The following is a 17,999-nucleotide window of genomic DNA, read 5'->3' on the forward strand; positions in this document are numbered from 1 at the left end:
ATGCTGGTCATCCCTGAACTCTCAGTATAACTGAGCTTCCCAGGGCTGGGTGAGGAATCCTGGACGTGCGTTTCTCGTAAGACGAAGAAAATATATTAAAAAGTCCCTGAACTAGTGTTGGGTTTTTTTCCTCTTTTCTGACTTTAGGACAAAACCCAAGAGCCGTATAAAATACTGTCTGTTTGACCCGCTGGGCTCTTTCATTAGTGTTGAAAAGGCAGGTGCTGGGATTTCTTTTGGAGTCTTGTTTAAGAGTCCTACCAATGTTATTTAGGTAGATTTTTTTCTTCCCTGAGTGAAGTGTTTTCCCATGAACATAGCTGCTTTTTAATTGGGCTGCAGCTGGATTTGTGCTGAGTTGGAGACTGAATTACATCTTTGGAAAAACACTTTTTGCGGGTGGGTTTTTTGGGGTTTGTTTTTTTTGTTTCTTTTTTTTTTTCCCCTTCAAAATTCAGTCTAAACGACTGGGGTTCTTGCTTGAGAGTACCAACAGCTGGAGGCTTGCTTCTGACTGAAACCCCCCCCGGTATTTTGGGTGGGAGAGCTGTGTGACGTGGTCGGTGGGAGCAGTCCCGGCAGGAAGATGCTGTCCCGCGCTGCCGGCAGCATCCAGCAGAATCTGTTCACTCTGCATCGCTTCTGGCCGCAGATCTGAGCGGGTTTTGCAGACCTGTGCTCAGCGACCCTCCAAGTGAGGCGTGGTTTGACTGAAGCAGGATCTTTCATGACAATTTACCTCTTCTTCCCTAAAACCAGTCCCTCAGATCCCTCTTCCGCAGAGCCGGTGTGTTCCTTGCACCTGCAGCAAGCTGGGCTGCATAGGCAACAGGGAGATCACAGAACAGTTTGGGATGGAAGGGACCTTTAAAGGCCATCTAGTCCAACCCCCTGCCATGAGCAGGGGCATCTTCAACTACATCAGGTTGCTCAGAGCCCCGTCCAACCTGACCTGGAGTGTTTCCAGGGATGGGGCATCTCCCACCTCTCTGGGCAACCTGGTCCAGTGTCTCACCAGTCTCACTGTAAAAAATGTCTTCCTTCTATCAAGTCTAAATCTTCCCTCTTTTGGTTTAAAACCATTACCCCTTGTCCTGTCTCAGCAGGCCCTGCTAAAAAGTTTGTCCCCATCTTTCCTGTAAGATACCTGGTGAAATGTGGTTTAACGTTTGTTCAGTGACTCCGGAGACCCGAATCCACGAGGGACAGAATCCCAGATTGGCAGGGGTTGGAAGGGACCTCTGGAGATCATCTGGTCCAACCCCCTGCCAGAGCAGGGTCACCCAGAGCAGGTGGCACAGGAACGCGTCCAGGCGGGTTTGGAATGTCTCCAGAGACGGAGACTCCCCCACCTCTCTGGGCAGCCTGTGCCAGGGCTCTGCCACCCTCAAAGGAAAGAAGTTCCTCCTCATGTTTGGGTGGAACTTCCTATGTTCAAGTTTGTGCCCATTACTCCTTGTCCTGTTGCCAGGCACCACTGAAAAGAGCCTGGCCCCATCCTCCTGACACCCACCCTTTCAGTATTTATAAGCGTTGATAAGATCCCCCCTCAGCCGTCTTTTTTCCAGACTAAAATGACCCAAATCCCTCAGCCTTTCTTCATGAGAGATGTTCCAGTCCCCTCAGCATCTTGGTAGCCCTTTGCTGCACCCTCTCCAGCAGTTCCCTGTCCCTCTTGAACCGGGGAGCCCAGAACTGGACACAGGACTCCACGTGATACAAATTTGTGATTTTGGTTTTTGTACTCCTGTGAGGGGGTTACCTTAACTCCTAGGGTTTTGGTCTAATATAGTGGAGGGAATATAGTGCTAGTTGCCAATCCGTAAGAAACGTCACTTTATCTGCTCTGTTTCGAACAGGAGGCTGCTTCTGGCGGCTGTGTGTAAGAGGTGTTCACGGGAGAGATGGGAATGGCAAAGTCTAGGGTTTTTTTCAAATGAGACACCCTACAGCTAAAAATCTACTTGATTGATGTGTGTTTCATTGAGCTACTTAATATATGTGACTTGTTATTGTCTTTGCAACTGTGCATATTTGAATAGGGACAGTGGTAATGACAAATCATTATTATACTATAAATAAAACATTATCCAGATTATGCTGGTCAACAGAGCGTAAAACAAATAGCAAATTCTAATGTCCTTGAATTACAATTAAAAAAAAAAGGCAGCAGCACAGGATGCTGATTTGCACTGAACACCTTCTCCTGGTTGCTATGGGAGGTTTTTCCGGTTGCATCGTGGGGTTGTTCTTTTAGCGCCACCCGGGAAATTCCCCCGAAAAAGAAAACGTAGCAACCCCAGGGAGCTCACAGCGAGCGATCCTCCGCTTTTTGCCTTTTTTTTTTTTTTTTTTTTTTTCCTGTCTCAAACACCGCTGCAGCCCAGCGTGGCCACGGGATGGGAGAGCCCGGGAACGCGCGCACGCAGGCGGGCAGAGCCCCGGGTCCCGCTGACGGAGGGGCTCACGGCAGCATCCCACCACCAGCCGGGGCTGAAAGGAGATGAGAAGGGTCCAAAGGATGAAATTATTCAGGGATTAAAAAAGAGAAACAAACAAAAAAAAAAAAAAAGAGAAAGAAAGAAACAAACAAAAAAAACCCACAAAACCCCAAACCAAGTTATTTCCCTGTTCGAATGGAAATGATTAAAAAAGGAAATGCTGAGCGCGCGTGGTTCCCGCGGCACCCTACGGTGGGGCCGTCTGAAGGAAAAACGCTGATGCTTATGCACGGATCATGAATTAGCTTCGGGGGGGGGGGATTTTTTTCTATGTCTATCCACGGAATGGGGAGAACAAGAAGACGGGTATTGAGTACGGCGGTTGAATACCTATTTGCATCGACATAAATGCACGCAAAACCATACTGTTGAGATTTGGCTTACATTAAAGTACAGGTATTAAAAACTTTTAAAGTTGCTGAGGTCCTAAGTCGTCATTGCCCACTTGAGACACTTTCCAAAAAAATGGTATTTAATCTTCCACATTTTCATTTTAAAATCCTTTGAATAAGAGTCATGAGAGGAACAATCATTGAAATTTGAAACTTGTCTAAAGTAGTTAACTAGGAAAATGTTTGTTGTTTTTTTGTTGTTGTTTTTTTAAATACAGCCTGTCCCTTGTGAAATCAAATTAAATTTAGTTTTATTTACATGGGCAGTGTGAAATTTGACCTAATGAACTCTGTCACTTCCTTTGATTCTTCGGATTGTGTTTTGCTTACCTTGCTAGGTGTAAATAATTTCTTCATAATCTGATTTTTAACTGCAATAAGATTGCACGTGCTTTTTTACAGTGACTTTCTTACAATTGATCTGAAAAAAACCACCCATAAAGCTCTTGAGCTGGGTTTTTTGGTTTTGTTTTTTTTTGCTTTTTTTGTTTGTTTGTTTTAAATATGGTGATTGGGAAAAGCGTGGTGGTGAGTTCTCTGGCGTCGGTGGGTTTGGTACCGAGGTTCCCTCCCTCCCTCTCCTCCTGCTCCTCGTGCCGGGGCTCGGTGGGAGGAGAGCGCTGCGACCTTCTCCTGTGGCCCCCACACCAGCCCCTCACCGCAGTGGTTGGATGGTGCCGCAGAGGCTTCGCTTCTCCCTGGGGAAGACACTTGGACTGCGTTAAAGCCAACGGTAAGTCTCCAAAGGCACCTCTCCTGGCTGCCCGGGCCCTCCGTGCCGTTGCTTCTTTCAGCAAACTTTGGCTTTCGACAAACCGGTTTGTGTTTATGAGGCGCGGAGGAGCTGAGCGGGTTTGAAGAGGGTCGTTCCTTTATCGTTAGGAGGTTTGGTGGTCGGTCCTGTATCATGAGGAGGTTTGGGGGTGGGAAGGCTCCTCGGTGGGACTCGCAGCTCTTCCCCGTGCTGTGCTGGAGGTCAGGCTGCGGCTGGCTCCCAGGGGCAGGTCTGGCAGGGCCCGGGGCTCCGTTTCTCCGCTGCTCTGATGGCACGGCGCCGTCCCGAGCCTGGCTTGGAGCCCGAGAGTTGGTTTAGGTCAAAAGCTGCGAGTTGGGTCCGTGTCTTCTCCGTGTTCAGGGGTTAAATCTATTAAAACGCTTGTCCCTTGATTCATAATAGCTTTTCCCTGTGAATCTCCAGGCGCCTCCAGAGTGATGTTTCTTTGCTCAAGGTCCCGGGTTGTCTCCCTGAGGTCTAGAACCCTCAGCCCGGGCCGTGGCTGTGGGAGGATGTCCAGGGGGGAGAATCCAGCTCCCGCTTCCATAGGAAACTCCGAGCAAGGGCTGAATCGGCAGCGGCTGCCCCGTCTTGCAGCGCCTTCCTGCTTGGGAGGAGCTGAAGCAGGTTTGCTCACTTGGACTGATGGGCCTTCACTTGTAATGTGTCGTGCACAGTTATTAAACAATTCACGATCGTCTCCGTTAAACCATTCGCTTCATTTCTCGAATATCCCGACTAGGGACAGCACAGTTCACTGCAGCACGTACCTAAATATCTCCCAGAAAAACGAATTCCAGCTGGGGAAGCATGTTCAGTCAAGTGTGGCAGTGTCTTAGTTCTACTTTGTGTCTTAATATATATTTAAAAAAAAAAAAAAAAAAACCAAACCTAAAATAAAATATTCCACAAGCAAGTGCCAGATTTAGTAAACTCTCTTTATTTACATACAAATACATGTACGCATATATTCTGTATATGTACACATATTTAAGTGTATATACATACATGATTTCCACATACTCTACAATAAATAGCATGTAGGGTTTTCTTTGAATTGCCTACAGTGCCCAGTAAAAATACATGGCAATAAAATCATGGCTTACAGCTAAGTTACAAAAGCATCAACCACTGAACTCCTAGCAATAAATCCAAGCTTATATACAGCCGGAACGAGGACACGCTATACAGAATACAAAGTAGAGCATCTTGTAGGAATCGACAGTAATAGACAAACTAAAAAACGTCATTTAGACGCGGAGAGACTCTGGATGAAATAAGATGAAGGAAAACATTTAGATTATTGATCAAACTAAACCACACATTTAAATATGTCACCTAAAGAGAAAAACAAATTAGCCGGTTACTTGTAGTATATTTTTAACGGAGTAATTTTTTTTTTTTTTTTTTTTTTTTACTTCACCAAGGAAATCGGAATTAATCTCCTGAGTGAGTCCTTGGAGCTGTCAGTCGCTCGTCTGCGTGCACACCACTTGCATGGGGTATTTTAACGGTGTGTAACCTCTTGGGCCCTGCGTGTAAGTTTGGTTGGAGGCAATAAAAAGCACTTCCTCAGCCGGCTTCTTCCACGGCCCCTGTGACACGGCGCTGTCACGGAGAGCTACGGGAGCACATTGGCAGCAGCGGCAGAATCAGCGCCCGAGGAGAGCGCCTTGGTGTGGGGCCTGACGCCGGAAGCGGCCTCGCGGGAGCCAACGGCCGCAGCGGGGTTACAGCTAACGGCGGTGCGATGGTGCTGCTCTGTGCGAAGGGGAAAGTCTGGCTGGGTGTTTTTATGTTGACGGTAATTGTTTGAAACCGGCTCTACGAAGTGAGGACGCATAGATTTTTGTTGTCCTCTTAATTTGTGGTTGCTTATAATTTGACTTAAGGTACGCAGTGCAGTGCTAAGGAAGACAAGGGGGTGCCGTTAAGCAGAAAGCTTGCGCAGGTGTTGTCCTTATGCTGTGATGTGTTCTCGTTACTGCAACACAGTGCTACGAGGGGTAGACAGTAAGATAATGGCTGCTTTTACGCGGCAGCCAGCCCCTGTTATCGTTGGACTTAAACAGAGATTATCCGTTTCCAAGGTGTGTATGTTCCCTGTCACCGTCAAACTAGAACTGGTGTATATGTAAACAGTCGAGAAGAACCGAAACCAGTGGTGACCACAGAAGAAAGACGTGTACACCAAACCTGCACCCCTGGTGGGCCTAATAAACTAAAGCTCGTCCATGTCTAATTGTATCATTGCATATCCATGGGTAAGAAGTCTGAAGGAAGAACTCACTCTTCACTTCACTGACTACCTACAACTACTACAACTCATAGAAATGCAGATTCCTTTTTTTTTTTCTTTTGTCCTAGAAATAGCTCTTTCTCTTAGTATTTGGCCTTGATTCCTTGAGCCCTGTGCGTGTAACATTCTTAATGAAATTAGTGGCAGAGCTGTTTATTTGGACTTTGTATATAAGCAGCTGGGAGTCTGCTCCACCGTTTGTTCCTTATATTGTCATCTTCTACAGTTCCCAGTGAGAAACAGGATCCTGCTACGTGCTGTCCAAGTCAAGTAAAAGGCAACCTCTCTGCCATCGAGTCTAGTTTAAAAAAGTGATTTGCAAGACCGACGTTCGGTACAGACATAATTTTATTTGATTTTTGTCATGTGCCTGCCTGGTAGTTCCCTTATTAATGACGAGAGAGCTAAAATGCGATGGTCTCAAATGAAAATGAGCGTGATTATTTACGATACAGCACGTACACAGCTACGTTGGGGTTTTTTTTAAAGACTTTTTAACCTGATAGGAAAACATATTCTTCTCCAAAAGGTTAATGGGAATGCTTATTTCTATGCCTGCTGCTGTATCTCTACAGTTACCCGCGATTGTATCAGCCGGAGGACAAGTACGGAGTCTCACTATGGTAATTGTAATCAGGACAGACCTTTTGCACCAGTTTGTAATCTACGCTGTAGAAAGCAATGTAAATGCAGATAACTTTAAATGGTTTGGAACACAACCAGGAGACATGGCTTTGAGTCTGCTCTTGATAGCAGATCTTTGAAGGGTCAAAATTGCACAAGGCAGTTTTTTTAGCGCGGTCTGTTTTTTCGTACTCGATTCGGCAATTGAAGGACTTGGATTCCTTGGTCTCCAGTGTTGACTGTGGAGATGATTCGAACTCAACCACTTTGGAAGGTGGCACCAGGCTTACGGAAACGTTTCCCAGACCTGTGGAGTTATGTCGGAAATAAACACTGAAGGTCCCATTGCCGTGATCGACGATTTTCCCTGTGATCAGGAGGTTCAGCTTAACAGTTTTGATGTTAGAGTGGAAGTCGCCCCATCCAAACATTTTCTTGAATTTCCCAGTTTTTACTATAGGCCTGCGTTTAGTTCGTGCGAGAGATTCCTGAACCTCCGTGATGTTGGACAACCAATCCCAAAAATTTTCTATGCTGTCTGAGTAGGACACCTGGCCGTGTTTCAGAACCGGAGACGGTTTAACAAACAGGCGCAAAGGATTGATGATCCTGGAGTGGACCACGTTGTCAACCAGTGTCTCTGCAGCATCCTTGTCTTCCCACTCCAGCACGTCTGTGGCTTGTACGACCTGATTAGCGTCACAAAATACCTGTTCCGAAACAGAAAGAAAGAGTTTATGTATAAAGTGTGAAAATAAAACGGTCAAAATACAAAAGGAGCCATTAATATTTATTTTTATACCAATAAGGGTGACGCAGTGCAGTCACTCGGACTACTGTAACGAGTAGCTTCTGCTGCCCCATGAAAGCATAAGGTTTTTACTCAAAATAGCTTACAGAAGATGCAGAAAGCTCAATGGGAGCCATCCATGGTGAGAAATGGATCAGTCTCTGGACAGGTTGAGGACTGGGGACAGACACCTTTTGCTCGCACATTTGGTAGATAAAATCATGTCTAAGGATGTTGGAAATCCTGAACAGCAAAGTGGCACCTCTGCTAAAAGATGGAGTGAAATAGAAAAGCACAATTTTCCATTCCCCTTTGTTGGTTTTTTCCCCCCACTTAAATTCCCAACTACTTTAAGCTTAAAGTCCTCTCTTATTCAGCTGCTTCTGGTGTTGTAATTAGGTACGAAAATGTTTATTGTACATTTGTCTTTTCTGGTGTTTTCCATTTTTTCCAAATTCAACATGCCCATTTGTGCTCTTAATTTGAGACAGGCCACCCAAAGAGCCACGTTTTTGGTGTGTTGGTTTTGGGTGCCAATTGCCTGTATTTAGCAAGGCCCAGCCTTCAAGACGCGCTGAGCGATCCCAGCCCCAGAGCACAGCTCAGCATTTTTCAGAAACATGACTAGGCCAAGCTAAGCCTAATGCAAAATTGTTTGCGATCAGGAAGCAAATAACTACTTCTGGTAGCGACGGAATGGCGTTAGATTTCAGAGTCAAACACACAGGTCTCGGTGAAGAGCAGATTTGCAGTTTAATGTAGAAACACGTTGCCCACGTACATTCTTCCTGTACGCTGTGAGAGAGGTGTCTTGCTGGAAATGCAAGACTTGAACATGTGCTCACGAGGTCAGAAGCAGGATCTGTGTTTCAACAGGTTAGAGGTGATCATCTAACTTTTTAGGCCCTTTAAAACTTGAATATAAGTTTTGGAGAATGTGTAGAGCAACCCCTTTCAGGGTTTGTTCTCTTCAGGACTGTCTTATGCCATCACAGACTCATTATGGTTGGAAGAGACCTTTAAGATCATCAAGTCCAACTGTTAACCCAGCACGGCCAAGTCCACCACTAAACCATGTCCCTCAGCACCACATCTACACGTCTTTTAAATACCTCCAGGGATGGGGACTCAGCCACTTCCCTGGGCAGCCTGTTCCAATGCTTAACAACCCTTTCAGTGAAGAATTTTTTCCTAATATCCAATCTAAACCCCCCTGGCACAACTTGAGGCCATTTCCTCTTGCCATAATGTACAAAGAAAAACTTTTTTGGCTGCAATTATTCCTACAAAACGTGTGAACAGAACAAAAAGGTGCTTAAAATGGAAAGAAGAACAAACAGTGTTGTGCTGCCCTCATCCCCAGACTTGCCCCCTTTTCCTTCTGGCAAAATGCTGTTCTCGCAGTGCCAGGGTTGGGGTGGTGGGCTCCCAGTGTTCCTACTGCACAAGATGCAGATGATGTGCTGATGCTGAATTCATGGGATGAATCCCCCTGTCTTGCTAGGGAAACTGCAGTGCTGGGCTTGCTTTTCCTTCTGCTGACCCCAAAGGGGTCTTCTATGCCGTTAGTTCCTAGCAGTATTCCCTTTCTATAATATTCAATTGCTTCTATAATCTTCAATTTTTCATCTCATCATCTGGCAAAGATCAGAAACTCCAAAGCCCTTAATCTTCACTGGGGCTGGTTTAGAGCAATAGGCCCTAAACCAGAGCCCAAACCCACGTCCCTCGTGTTCTTCCTGATCGTCCCTGTCATGGTAATTAGGATTGAATGTTGAGAGGCGGCCATCACTACTGCTAAATAAATCTATGGCTGGATCGAAATGTAGGGGTGAGGTGTGTCTCTGCAGAAATACATTATTTTCTATTTCAGATTAGAAAGGTGGGGGGGAAAAAGACAACGATCACTCCCAGCCTAAGACCTTACATGTCAACTTTCTGCCTCTACGCTAGGTTTTTTTATGGCTGAGCTATGAACCCAGGAAAATAGGAGATTCTAATGGAAACGGTGACAGATGCTTATCTGCACCAGCACAAATAGCGCTGTCATAACGATGCTGGGGGAAGCATCGTTTCCACTGTGATGGAAAGCTCCTGGTGAAGCAACGTCATGTTTATGCATGCTTCTCCAGCTGCTTTTAAGCCTGCTCGCAAGCTCCAAATCGGCTGGGTGATGCTGAGAACAGCTGGGCATCCCCACTGCCGGGGAAACAACTCCCCTGCTGCAGAGCGGTGACTCTCTCCAGGTGAGAGAAGAGCTGATGCACATGTTCACCCATCCTTCATAGAATCATAGAATCATTTAGGTTGGAAAAGACCCTTGGGATCATCAAGTCCAACCATCATCTCCACTCTACAAAGTTCTCCCTTACACCATATCCCCCAACACCACATCTAAACGAGTCTTAAACACATCCAGGGATGGTGACTCCACCACCTCCCTGGGCAGCCTATTCCAGTGTCTGACCGCTCTTTCTGGGAAGAATTTTTTCCTAATGTCCAGCCTAAACCTACCCTGTTGCAGCTTGAACCCATTCCCTCTTGTTCTATCACTAATTACCTGTGAGAAGAGACCAGCACCAACCTCTCTACAATGTCCTTTCAAGTAGTTGTAGAGAGTGATGAGGTCTCCCCTCAGCCTCCTCTTCCTCAAACTACACAGTCCCAGCTCCTTCAATCGCTCCTCATCAGATTTATTCTCCAGGCCCTTCACCAGCTTCGTTGCCCTCCTCTGCCCTCGCTCCAGCACCTTGATATCTCTCTCGTATTGAGGTGCCCAGAACTGGACACAAGACTCAAGGTGTGGCCTCACCAGTGCTGAGTACAAGGGGACAATCACCCCAAATCTGACCGGAGGCCTTTAGAAGGACAAAAAAGAGGCTTTTTCTGCTGCATTTCTAGATTCCAGCTGGGACCGGGGGCCTGGCAGTGTTGAAATACCGGAAACTTTTCTCTGTGTTTGCGCGACTGAATGATCTGATAGCTAAAACGCTAACGACCACTCAAAGCCGTGGGCACCTATAGTTGGTATTTTTGTCGGTAACTGAGCCACAGGGAACCGCGGTTGGAAATTTTAGGGAGAAATACATAGAACCGAAGCCGCTTGGTTCGCAGGAGGTTGTAACCTTGCTTGTGTCTGCCCCCAGCTCTGCCTGTCCTCTGGCAAGGGCGCAGGAGCACGCACCATTCTCCTTCTGGGCTACTTTTCTGCTGCAATGTTTATTGAAATCCGCACAATGGCTCTTTGGCTTTTCTCCCCTCTGCTTTTATGAAGAGATCTGGAGAGCATCGAGTCGTGTGTTACTGGTAATACTCAATGTATGTCTCTTCAGGGGGCTCTCACTCCAAATGAGCTGGCAGAGCATTGCTTTCGGAACTGCTTTTTTCAGAGGGCTCTGATATCGAAAGAAGAAATATGTGGGTACAAGGTTCGGGATGGCTGGAGGGTGGGGAACATTAACGCATGCTAAAACCAGGTGGGTTTGCCGGATCAATAAGGTATTAGGGCACAATTCATTCAAAACGGCGACGGAACTGCAGCGTTGCATCACGCTAAACCACTACCACTTTTACTAAGTACTCCAATTGAGGTGTACTTATAAGTACTCATGTACTTACTACACGTAAAACAAGTCCCCAGAGCTACAGTGACACGGACTATTTCCTGTGGCGACGAAACAGCTTTCGTCATATGGGCATATGAAATCATTAATGTGCTGAATTACAAGGATGTGATAGTCCTGTGTAAGGGCTAGATAGCAATCGTGAGCCGCTGCTGAAAGTTGTACCTTACGCTTAACCCAAGTCATTGTTTCTTCCTCCTCCTCTTTGAAATAGTTTGCAGGCTGTGGGATTCATAGAATCATAGAATTGTTAGGGTTGGAAGGGACCCTAAAGATCATCCAGTTCCAACCCCCCTGCCATGGGCAGGGACACCTCCCACTAGATCAGGTTGCTCAGAGTCCCATCCAGCCTGGCCTTGAATGTCTCCAGGGATGGGGCTTCCACCACCTCTCTGGGCAGCCTGGGCCAGTGTCTCACCACCCTCATGGTGAAGATCTTCCTAACGTCCAGTCTGAATTGACCCATCTCTAGTTTTAATCCATTCCCTCTAGTCCTACCATTACCCGACATCCTAAAAAGTCCCTCACCAGCTTTCTTGTAGGCCCCCTGAAGATACTGGTAGGCCACTATAAGGTCTCCTCAGAGCCTTCTTTTCTCCAGACTGAACAACCCCAACTCTCTCAGTCTGTCCTCACAGCAGAGGTGCTCCAGCCCTCTGGTCATCCTTGTGGCCCTTCCCTGGACACGTTCCAGCACGTCCATATCGTTCTTGTAGTAGGGGCTCCAGAATTGGATGCAGTACTCCAGCCTCTCCTTAATTCTTGACTGTGCTTTATCCTACTGCTGCCTTGTTTCACTGACTTCATTATAGGAGTGAGCTTCAGAGGCCGGCAGAGTTGCCAGCTCGCTCGGTTGCAGGGAAGGGGACTTTGCGGTCTCTCGGTAGCTTATGTCTTGTGTTTTGCAAATATTCAGTAAAAGGGGTGTCAAACAAAGAACCGCCTGGTTCTGCTCAGTGCCCAGCGCAGGAGCAGGAATGAGGGTGCATTGTTCAGAAATGCGAATAATATTTGTGCTTTTTTAATGTAAAACCTTCTTTGTGCGTGTGCAGATTTTTTTTTTTTTTTCTATTTTGAATAAAGCTTTCTGCAGTATAAGAGAACCGAACTCTAATGCATCATTCTCCTCTATACATCGCAAAGGCCCTTCGCTTGATGGCAGCTTTTCGCCATTAGCACGGATGGGCCCGTGCTCTTTGTTCAGCTGTTTATTCACGTTGGTTAGCAATTTCCGGGAAATAAAAAAATGTGTATTAAAAGAATGCAGCACATGCTGGAAAAAATGACTTCCTCAGCATCTTCCCATTTCACTGTAATGCTTCTCTATAGCGGAAAATATTGCTAGTAGGGTGTTTGAAAAAATACTAGCTTAGGGAAGTTAGCGTATACATTTAAATAGATGGCTATTGCTGCAGTTCTTCTCTGCTGCACCTGCATTTTCCCATTCCCTCCAAACCATCAATTGCCAAACAGAAGAAATCACCTAATCTTTTTCCATATTACAGAGGCCGTAAAATGTCACCCAGTGACCCCCAAATTTCCATTAGACCGTAGGTATTTTCCAGTAGGAAGCATAATCTTGGACCCATCGAGATGCTCAGAGTCCACAATGTGCTTTGCTGTTTTCTTTTGCCACGTTAACCGCAAGAACAGCTGAAACCAAAGTACGAGGTGCTTTATATTTATGTAGTTTTAAACTTCGAACCATTGGTTCTTCCTGTGCCCTTCCCTGAAAGATTAGGATTGCTCTTCCAAGCCTTCCTCTTCCATGGCTGGTCCTGCCCATGGTAGAGCAGCACAGGGTTAAATAACGTTCCCTGTGAATTATTTTTGAGCAGCGAGCCTGCGCTGATGAGATGCTGGTATCAGTAAATGCTGTATTTTCTCTGTTTGCCCAAATAAATTTGGAACTTGCTCCCACGCCTTTCTCGGTGGGTGAGGTGCTAAATACAAGCAGGTGTACTCAAGCAAGAGTTAATCATTTTGATGCTTTGGGAATTTTATCCAGGTTATTCATCAATCACCAGCAATCGTTTCTCTAGCTTCGCTCCTGCCAGGAACCATTTAAAAACTCTCGGCAATTAGCTGAAATAAATAGGTCTGTTGGGATAAACAGCTCTGAAGCACCGTTCGGCTGCTGGCTGGTGCCGCTGTGAGCTTTTCATCCCAGCGACGGAGAGGAAGGGGTGGTAGGAGGGAGGTGGTACTCGGTAACCTCCTCCCGCCCCCAGTTTCACCAGTGAAAAACTCGTATGGGGAGGCTTCCAGTGGCCTCCAGGTGCTCTTCCATCCCTGAGGCTGTATCTCCTGGGTTTATATTCACGTCCCTGCCGCAGCAGCACAGGATACTTCTCTGTTTTCCTCCTGCTAATTCCAGTCCCTTACGAGCCGTGTGCCGCACGGATAATGCAGCATCACCGAGCGGCTGCACAAAAACCTCCCTCTGAAGGGGGCTGGTAGGGGGGAAGAGAAATAGCTCTGCTTTGTCTGTTTGAAAATTCAATGATTTCAACACATTTATCAAATTTTAAATAATTTATGTCTTGACAGGCCTTATCAATTTTGCAAAGCACACACATTAACCAGATACAATGATCTCATATTAGCTTTTTCAGCATCTTACACTGGAGCCCAGAAAGATTAATAAAAACTCAGCCCGTCATCAATTAAATGGAAAAACATAAAATTGTATTCCGTTATAGCCTCTTTTTTTTTTTTTTTTTTGCTTTTGCAAGAAAATGATGACGGGTTCTAATAATTCATCACAACAAGCTGAGCTTGAACTTTACTGATTATTAAATAGGCTTTTCCCAAAGGCAGAGGCCGTGATGGGTTTTGTGGCAGCAGATGTGATCGCTGTCAGGAATGCTTCAAGGAATTCAGGAATTAAGCAACGTCTTCTTTCAGCAGGACTGTATAAAAGAGTCCATCTAGTCACGGCCTTGTTTTTCGGCATGTTATAAACTTGTGTGCTTTTGTAATTGTAAGGTGGATTAACCTTCATTTACTGCTGCAGCTTTTGCTAAGAATGAAAGCTGTGACTTAACAAGTTGGGTTACCATGCAGCAAAATCCTTAAGGATGCCAAGATCTTCAGATGCCCAAGCGTATGCTCAGCTTTGTGCTTGGAATTTTTTTGATTTTTGATCCCTTCTCCCAAAAATTCTGCTGGGAAGCTTTTGGATTCCCTTTGAGAAAACAAAATAATACAGGTCAGCCTGCCCTGAGAAACAAGGAGTTGCTTTGCACTGAATTAAAAAAAAAAAAATTTTTCATTTCCAGGCAGGTGAAAAGATTTGTTACTGATTCCTCCTCCTGCTGACTTTGCAATCAGCGCCAGCTCCCAGCCAAGTAGCCCCCAAGCCAACGGGAATCACAGAATCATAGAATGTGTTGGGTTGGAAGGAACCTTTTAAGGCCATCTAGTCCAACCCCCCTGCAGTCAGCAGGGACATCTTCAACTAGATCAGGTTGCTCAGAGCCCCATCCAGCCTGGCCTTGAATGTCTCCAGGGATGGGGCCTCCACCACCTCTCTGGGCAACCTGTTCCAGTGTCTCACCACTCTCATTGTAAAGAACTTCTTCCTAACGTCTAATCTAACCCTGCCCTGCCCTAGTTTAAACCATTGCCCCTCGTCCTATTGCTACATGCCCTTGCAAACAGCCCCTCCCCAGCTTCCTTGTAGGCCCCCTTCAGGGACTGGAAGGGGCTATAACGTCTCCCCGGAGCCTTCTCTTCTCCGGGCTGAACAACCCCAATTCTCTCAGCCTGTCTTCATAGGAGAGGTGCTCCAGCCCTTGGATCATCTTCGTGGTCCTCCTCTGGACTCACTCCAAAAGGTCCATGTCCTTCTTGGACAAGGGCAATCAGACAAGGGCAGCTGCAGTGAGGGAAAATGTAGTGAGCACTCTGCTTTGTAGGACGCGCGTAAAGTCCCGCCACGGCTTAGGGCTTGTGTTTTTTCTCAGAAGGTGTATTTTAAATAAGTAGAGAGGAGTTGATATAAGCTACTTATTAGAACATGGTTTTGTAAGTTAAAAAGTGTACGTGATTACCTGAGGCCCTGACAGCAGGGCGTGTGGTTCTCACACTGGGAAAATAACAAGAGAGCTCCAAACAAATACAGCAAACTTCTGTGTTTTATTTTGATTGTGGAGAAAGTGCAAAAATGGCTTGAAAGGTTTGAAATGAAGTGGCTGCAAAAACTTGGCCACGTATTTGGTTGCTTGTTTTACTTCCTGAGCTAAATTCTGCTGTGGTTATGGTGCGGTTGTTGAGGGACCCCGAGGTGCTCAGGGTGACCGTCCCCTCCCCGGTGGGTGGGCAACCAGGGGGCTGGGGGCTGCCGATGGTGCTCCCCAGGTCCTGCTGATGGCAACTACCTGCCTGGCAGCCTGCTCTGACCCACGGGGAGCCCAGGAGCCATCCGTGTCCTATATAGTCCTCCGAGCACTGGGCTGGTGGGAAGGAACAGAGTGAGCAGGGATTTAGTCTTGTCAGAACTTCAAAAACCAAAAGAAGTGACAAAAGACATCTCAACTGGAGGCTGAGAGCGGGGTCTCTGTGTCCTGTGTGTCTCTGGAAGCAGCACCTGCAGTTTGCAGCCTGCAAGAGAGGAGAGGTCCTGCCCGATACCTTGATCAGTTGAGCATCCCCAGTTTCATTATGTGTTTGTCAAATGCTGGGAATTAATTATTTCTCCATGTAAATGAAGAGACGCCACAGAACTTGCTGTCACCACTTATCCATGCTAATCGGGGGGGTGGGATGTGAATATTCAGACGCCCTCGCTCTCCAGGCACCCGAAACGCTTCCCTGCGCTTGTTCAACCTCTCCCTTGCTAAACCGTAACTCAATAAATACCTGCTAGTTGTTGTGACTGCCTTTCGCTCTCCTTTGGGCAATGAGAGGCTCTTTGAAACACTCTGGTGCAAAGACAAAAAAAAGTCAGAATTGGTTGATTTCTGTCGCATTTTAAAATGGACCAAAAAGAGGGACTCTGGGGTTCACCATACTAATTTCAGCGAAGACAGCCTTTACGGGGGGAACCTGCAGAGCCGGGGGTGGATTGTCAGAAGGGCCAAACTGAAGCTGGATGTTAGCAGAGTACCCAGACTTCTCAAAGTCCCCCAGTCCCAAGTGACAAGCGATAGGACAAGAGAAAATGGCCTCAAGTTGTGCCGGGGGTGTGTGTGCGTGTGTGTTAGATTGGATATTAGGAAAAATTTCTACACCAGAAGGGTTATCAAGCATTGGAACAGGCTGGGAAGTGGTGGAGTCATCATCCCTGGATGTATTTAAAAGACGGGTAGACGTGGTGCTGAGGAACATGGTTTAGTGATGGTTTTTGTCAGGGTTAGGTTGGTGGTTGGACTCGATGATCTGAAAGATCCCTTCCAACCCCGCCAGTTCTATGATTCTGGGTTGGTGGAGGTTGCAATTTGGAAAATTTTAAAGGCTAATGCAGCTATTGCTACTGTCTTTCACTTGGGAAAGGTGGACAGGAATCCCCTGTTCAATAGCTAGTATAATTGGATTGCTTTAACAATTTTGTCCTGTCTCCTGTAGTTAAAACTAAAATGACAAGCTGCTTCAGCAGGAAAAAAAAAAAAAAAGCCTTCACAACCGAACCTTGCAGCCCATTAAATTTCCTGCGTGTAAATGAATCCTACAAAGAAATTCCCCCCTGCAGAGGGATGCTGTACAAGCATCCCCGCCGGCAGAAGGGAGGCGATGGTTGCTGTACCACGTCCTGCTATCAGGGAGTGGCGATGGGGGATGCTCCAAACCCATCGCTCTTCAGCATTGCTGGGAAAGCGTCAGAGCCGCGTAATAGGAAAGTGACAGAAAAAAAATGAGGGATGACAGAAGAAAACTATATATCAATATATTAATTGTGAATATTAATACTTCCTGACATACCGTTGTCTGAAAGTCAACTAATGCTGCTAAACACACGCACACACTTAAACACCCGAGAGAGACACGACAGTATGGGTAAGCCTGAAGCTTCCTCTCACTTTTTAGCCTTTTGCCTTTCAGGAGTTTCAAACCGTCACAGAAGGTAAGTCGGAAAACATAAATTGGAAACATGAAAGCCAACGTGGGACTCAGCACTATTTCTCCATCCTATAACACGGCAAGCTCCTCGTCAGCTCTGCCGGCAGGCGTGCGGGGAGCTAATGAAGTGCGGTTCACGGCGCACTGCTGAAAGGTGCTTTGCCATTTTTCCTCAAAAGATCTGAGAGAAAAGGAGCTCTATCTACATCTGTACATACCTAAAGGCTGGGGAAGGTAACAGGTAGAAATCTTTGCTTTAATGAGGATATGAGATGATAACGTTCAAATAACCCACAGACAAAAATACAAATCTGAAATGAAGGGGTATGTTGGGAGAAGTTCCGATTCAGGCTACAATTTCATTGCGTGTTTTTAACCAAAACAGATACTTCAAACTTGGTATCATATTTTACAGAAAAAAAAAACCAACTTAAAAATTCTCCACTTTTCGTTTGTGAGAAAGCAAAATAGTATTTTACTAAAACAGCACTTTAGTAAAGAAAGAAGGAAAGGAAGGAAGAAGAAGCAGAAGAAAAAAAGAGTGAAAATTAAAAATAAAGCCTGCACGGACTTCCTTTTTTGAAAATGCATTTGTGGAAAGTACATGCCGTCTTTCCCGCAACCCTGATGAGGGGGGTTAGGTTATCCGAAGTGTTCCTTCCAGCCTCAATTGGATAAACTGCTTATAGCACAGACAGCTTTTAATTGATACCCATGCATTGACTTGATCTACCTTTTTGCTGAGGGAACAGACAAATTGTTCTGAGAAACGCTTCTTGCCAAAATTGCACAAATTCTACTCTTGAAGACTTCACCTCTTTCTACTTTTTGGTCCCCGCCCCCCCCCAAAATCTAAAATAGAGATCTCTGAGGTAGAAAATAGGTATCTTATTTTGTTTGTAGAGGAACGACTCCTGTGATTTGGTCTGCTATAA

General features: G+C 46.0%; 1 protein-coding gene across 1 annotated transcript in view; it reads right to left on the bottom strand.

Annotated features, from left to right (window-relative positions):
* Positions 1-4,180: 4,180 nt before the first annotated feature.
* The window catches only part of NXPH2 (neurexophilin 2), a 43,345-nt gene continuing 29,526 nt past the window's right edge, over positions 4,181-17,999 (bottom strand). Inside the window, exon 2 of the mRNA XM_074595237.1 lies at positions 4,181-7,301. Within this exon, the coding sequence (XP_074451338.1) occupies positions 6,558-7,301 (744 nt within the window). The 3' untranslated portion in view covers positions 4,181-6,557. The remainder of the gene's footprint in view (positions 7,302-17,999) is intronic.

The sequence above is a fragment of the Larus michahellis genome, chromosome 7 (assembly GCF_964199755.1).
Source record: "Larus michahellis chromosome 7, bLarMic1.1, whole genome shotgun sequence".
Classification (NCBI taxonomy): domain Eukaryota; kingdom Metazoa; phylum Chordata; class Aves; order Charadriiformes; family Laridae; genus Larus; species Larus michahellis.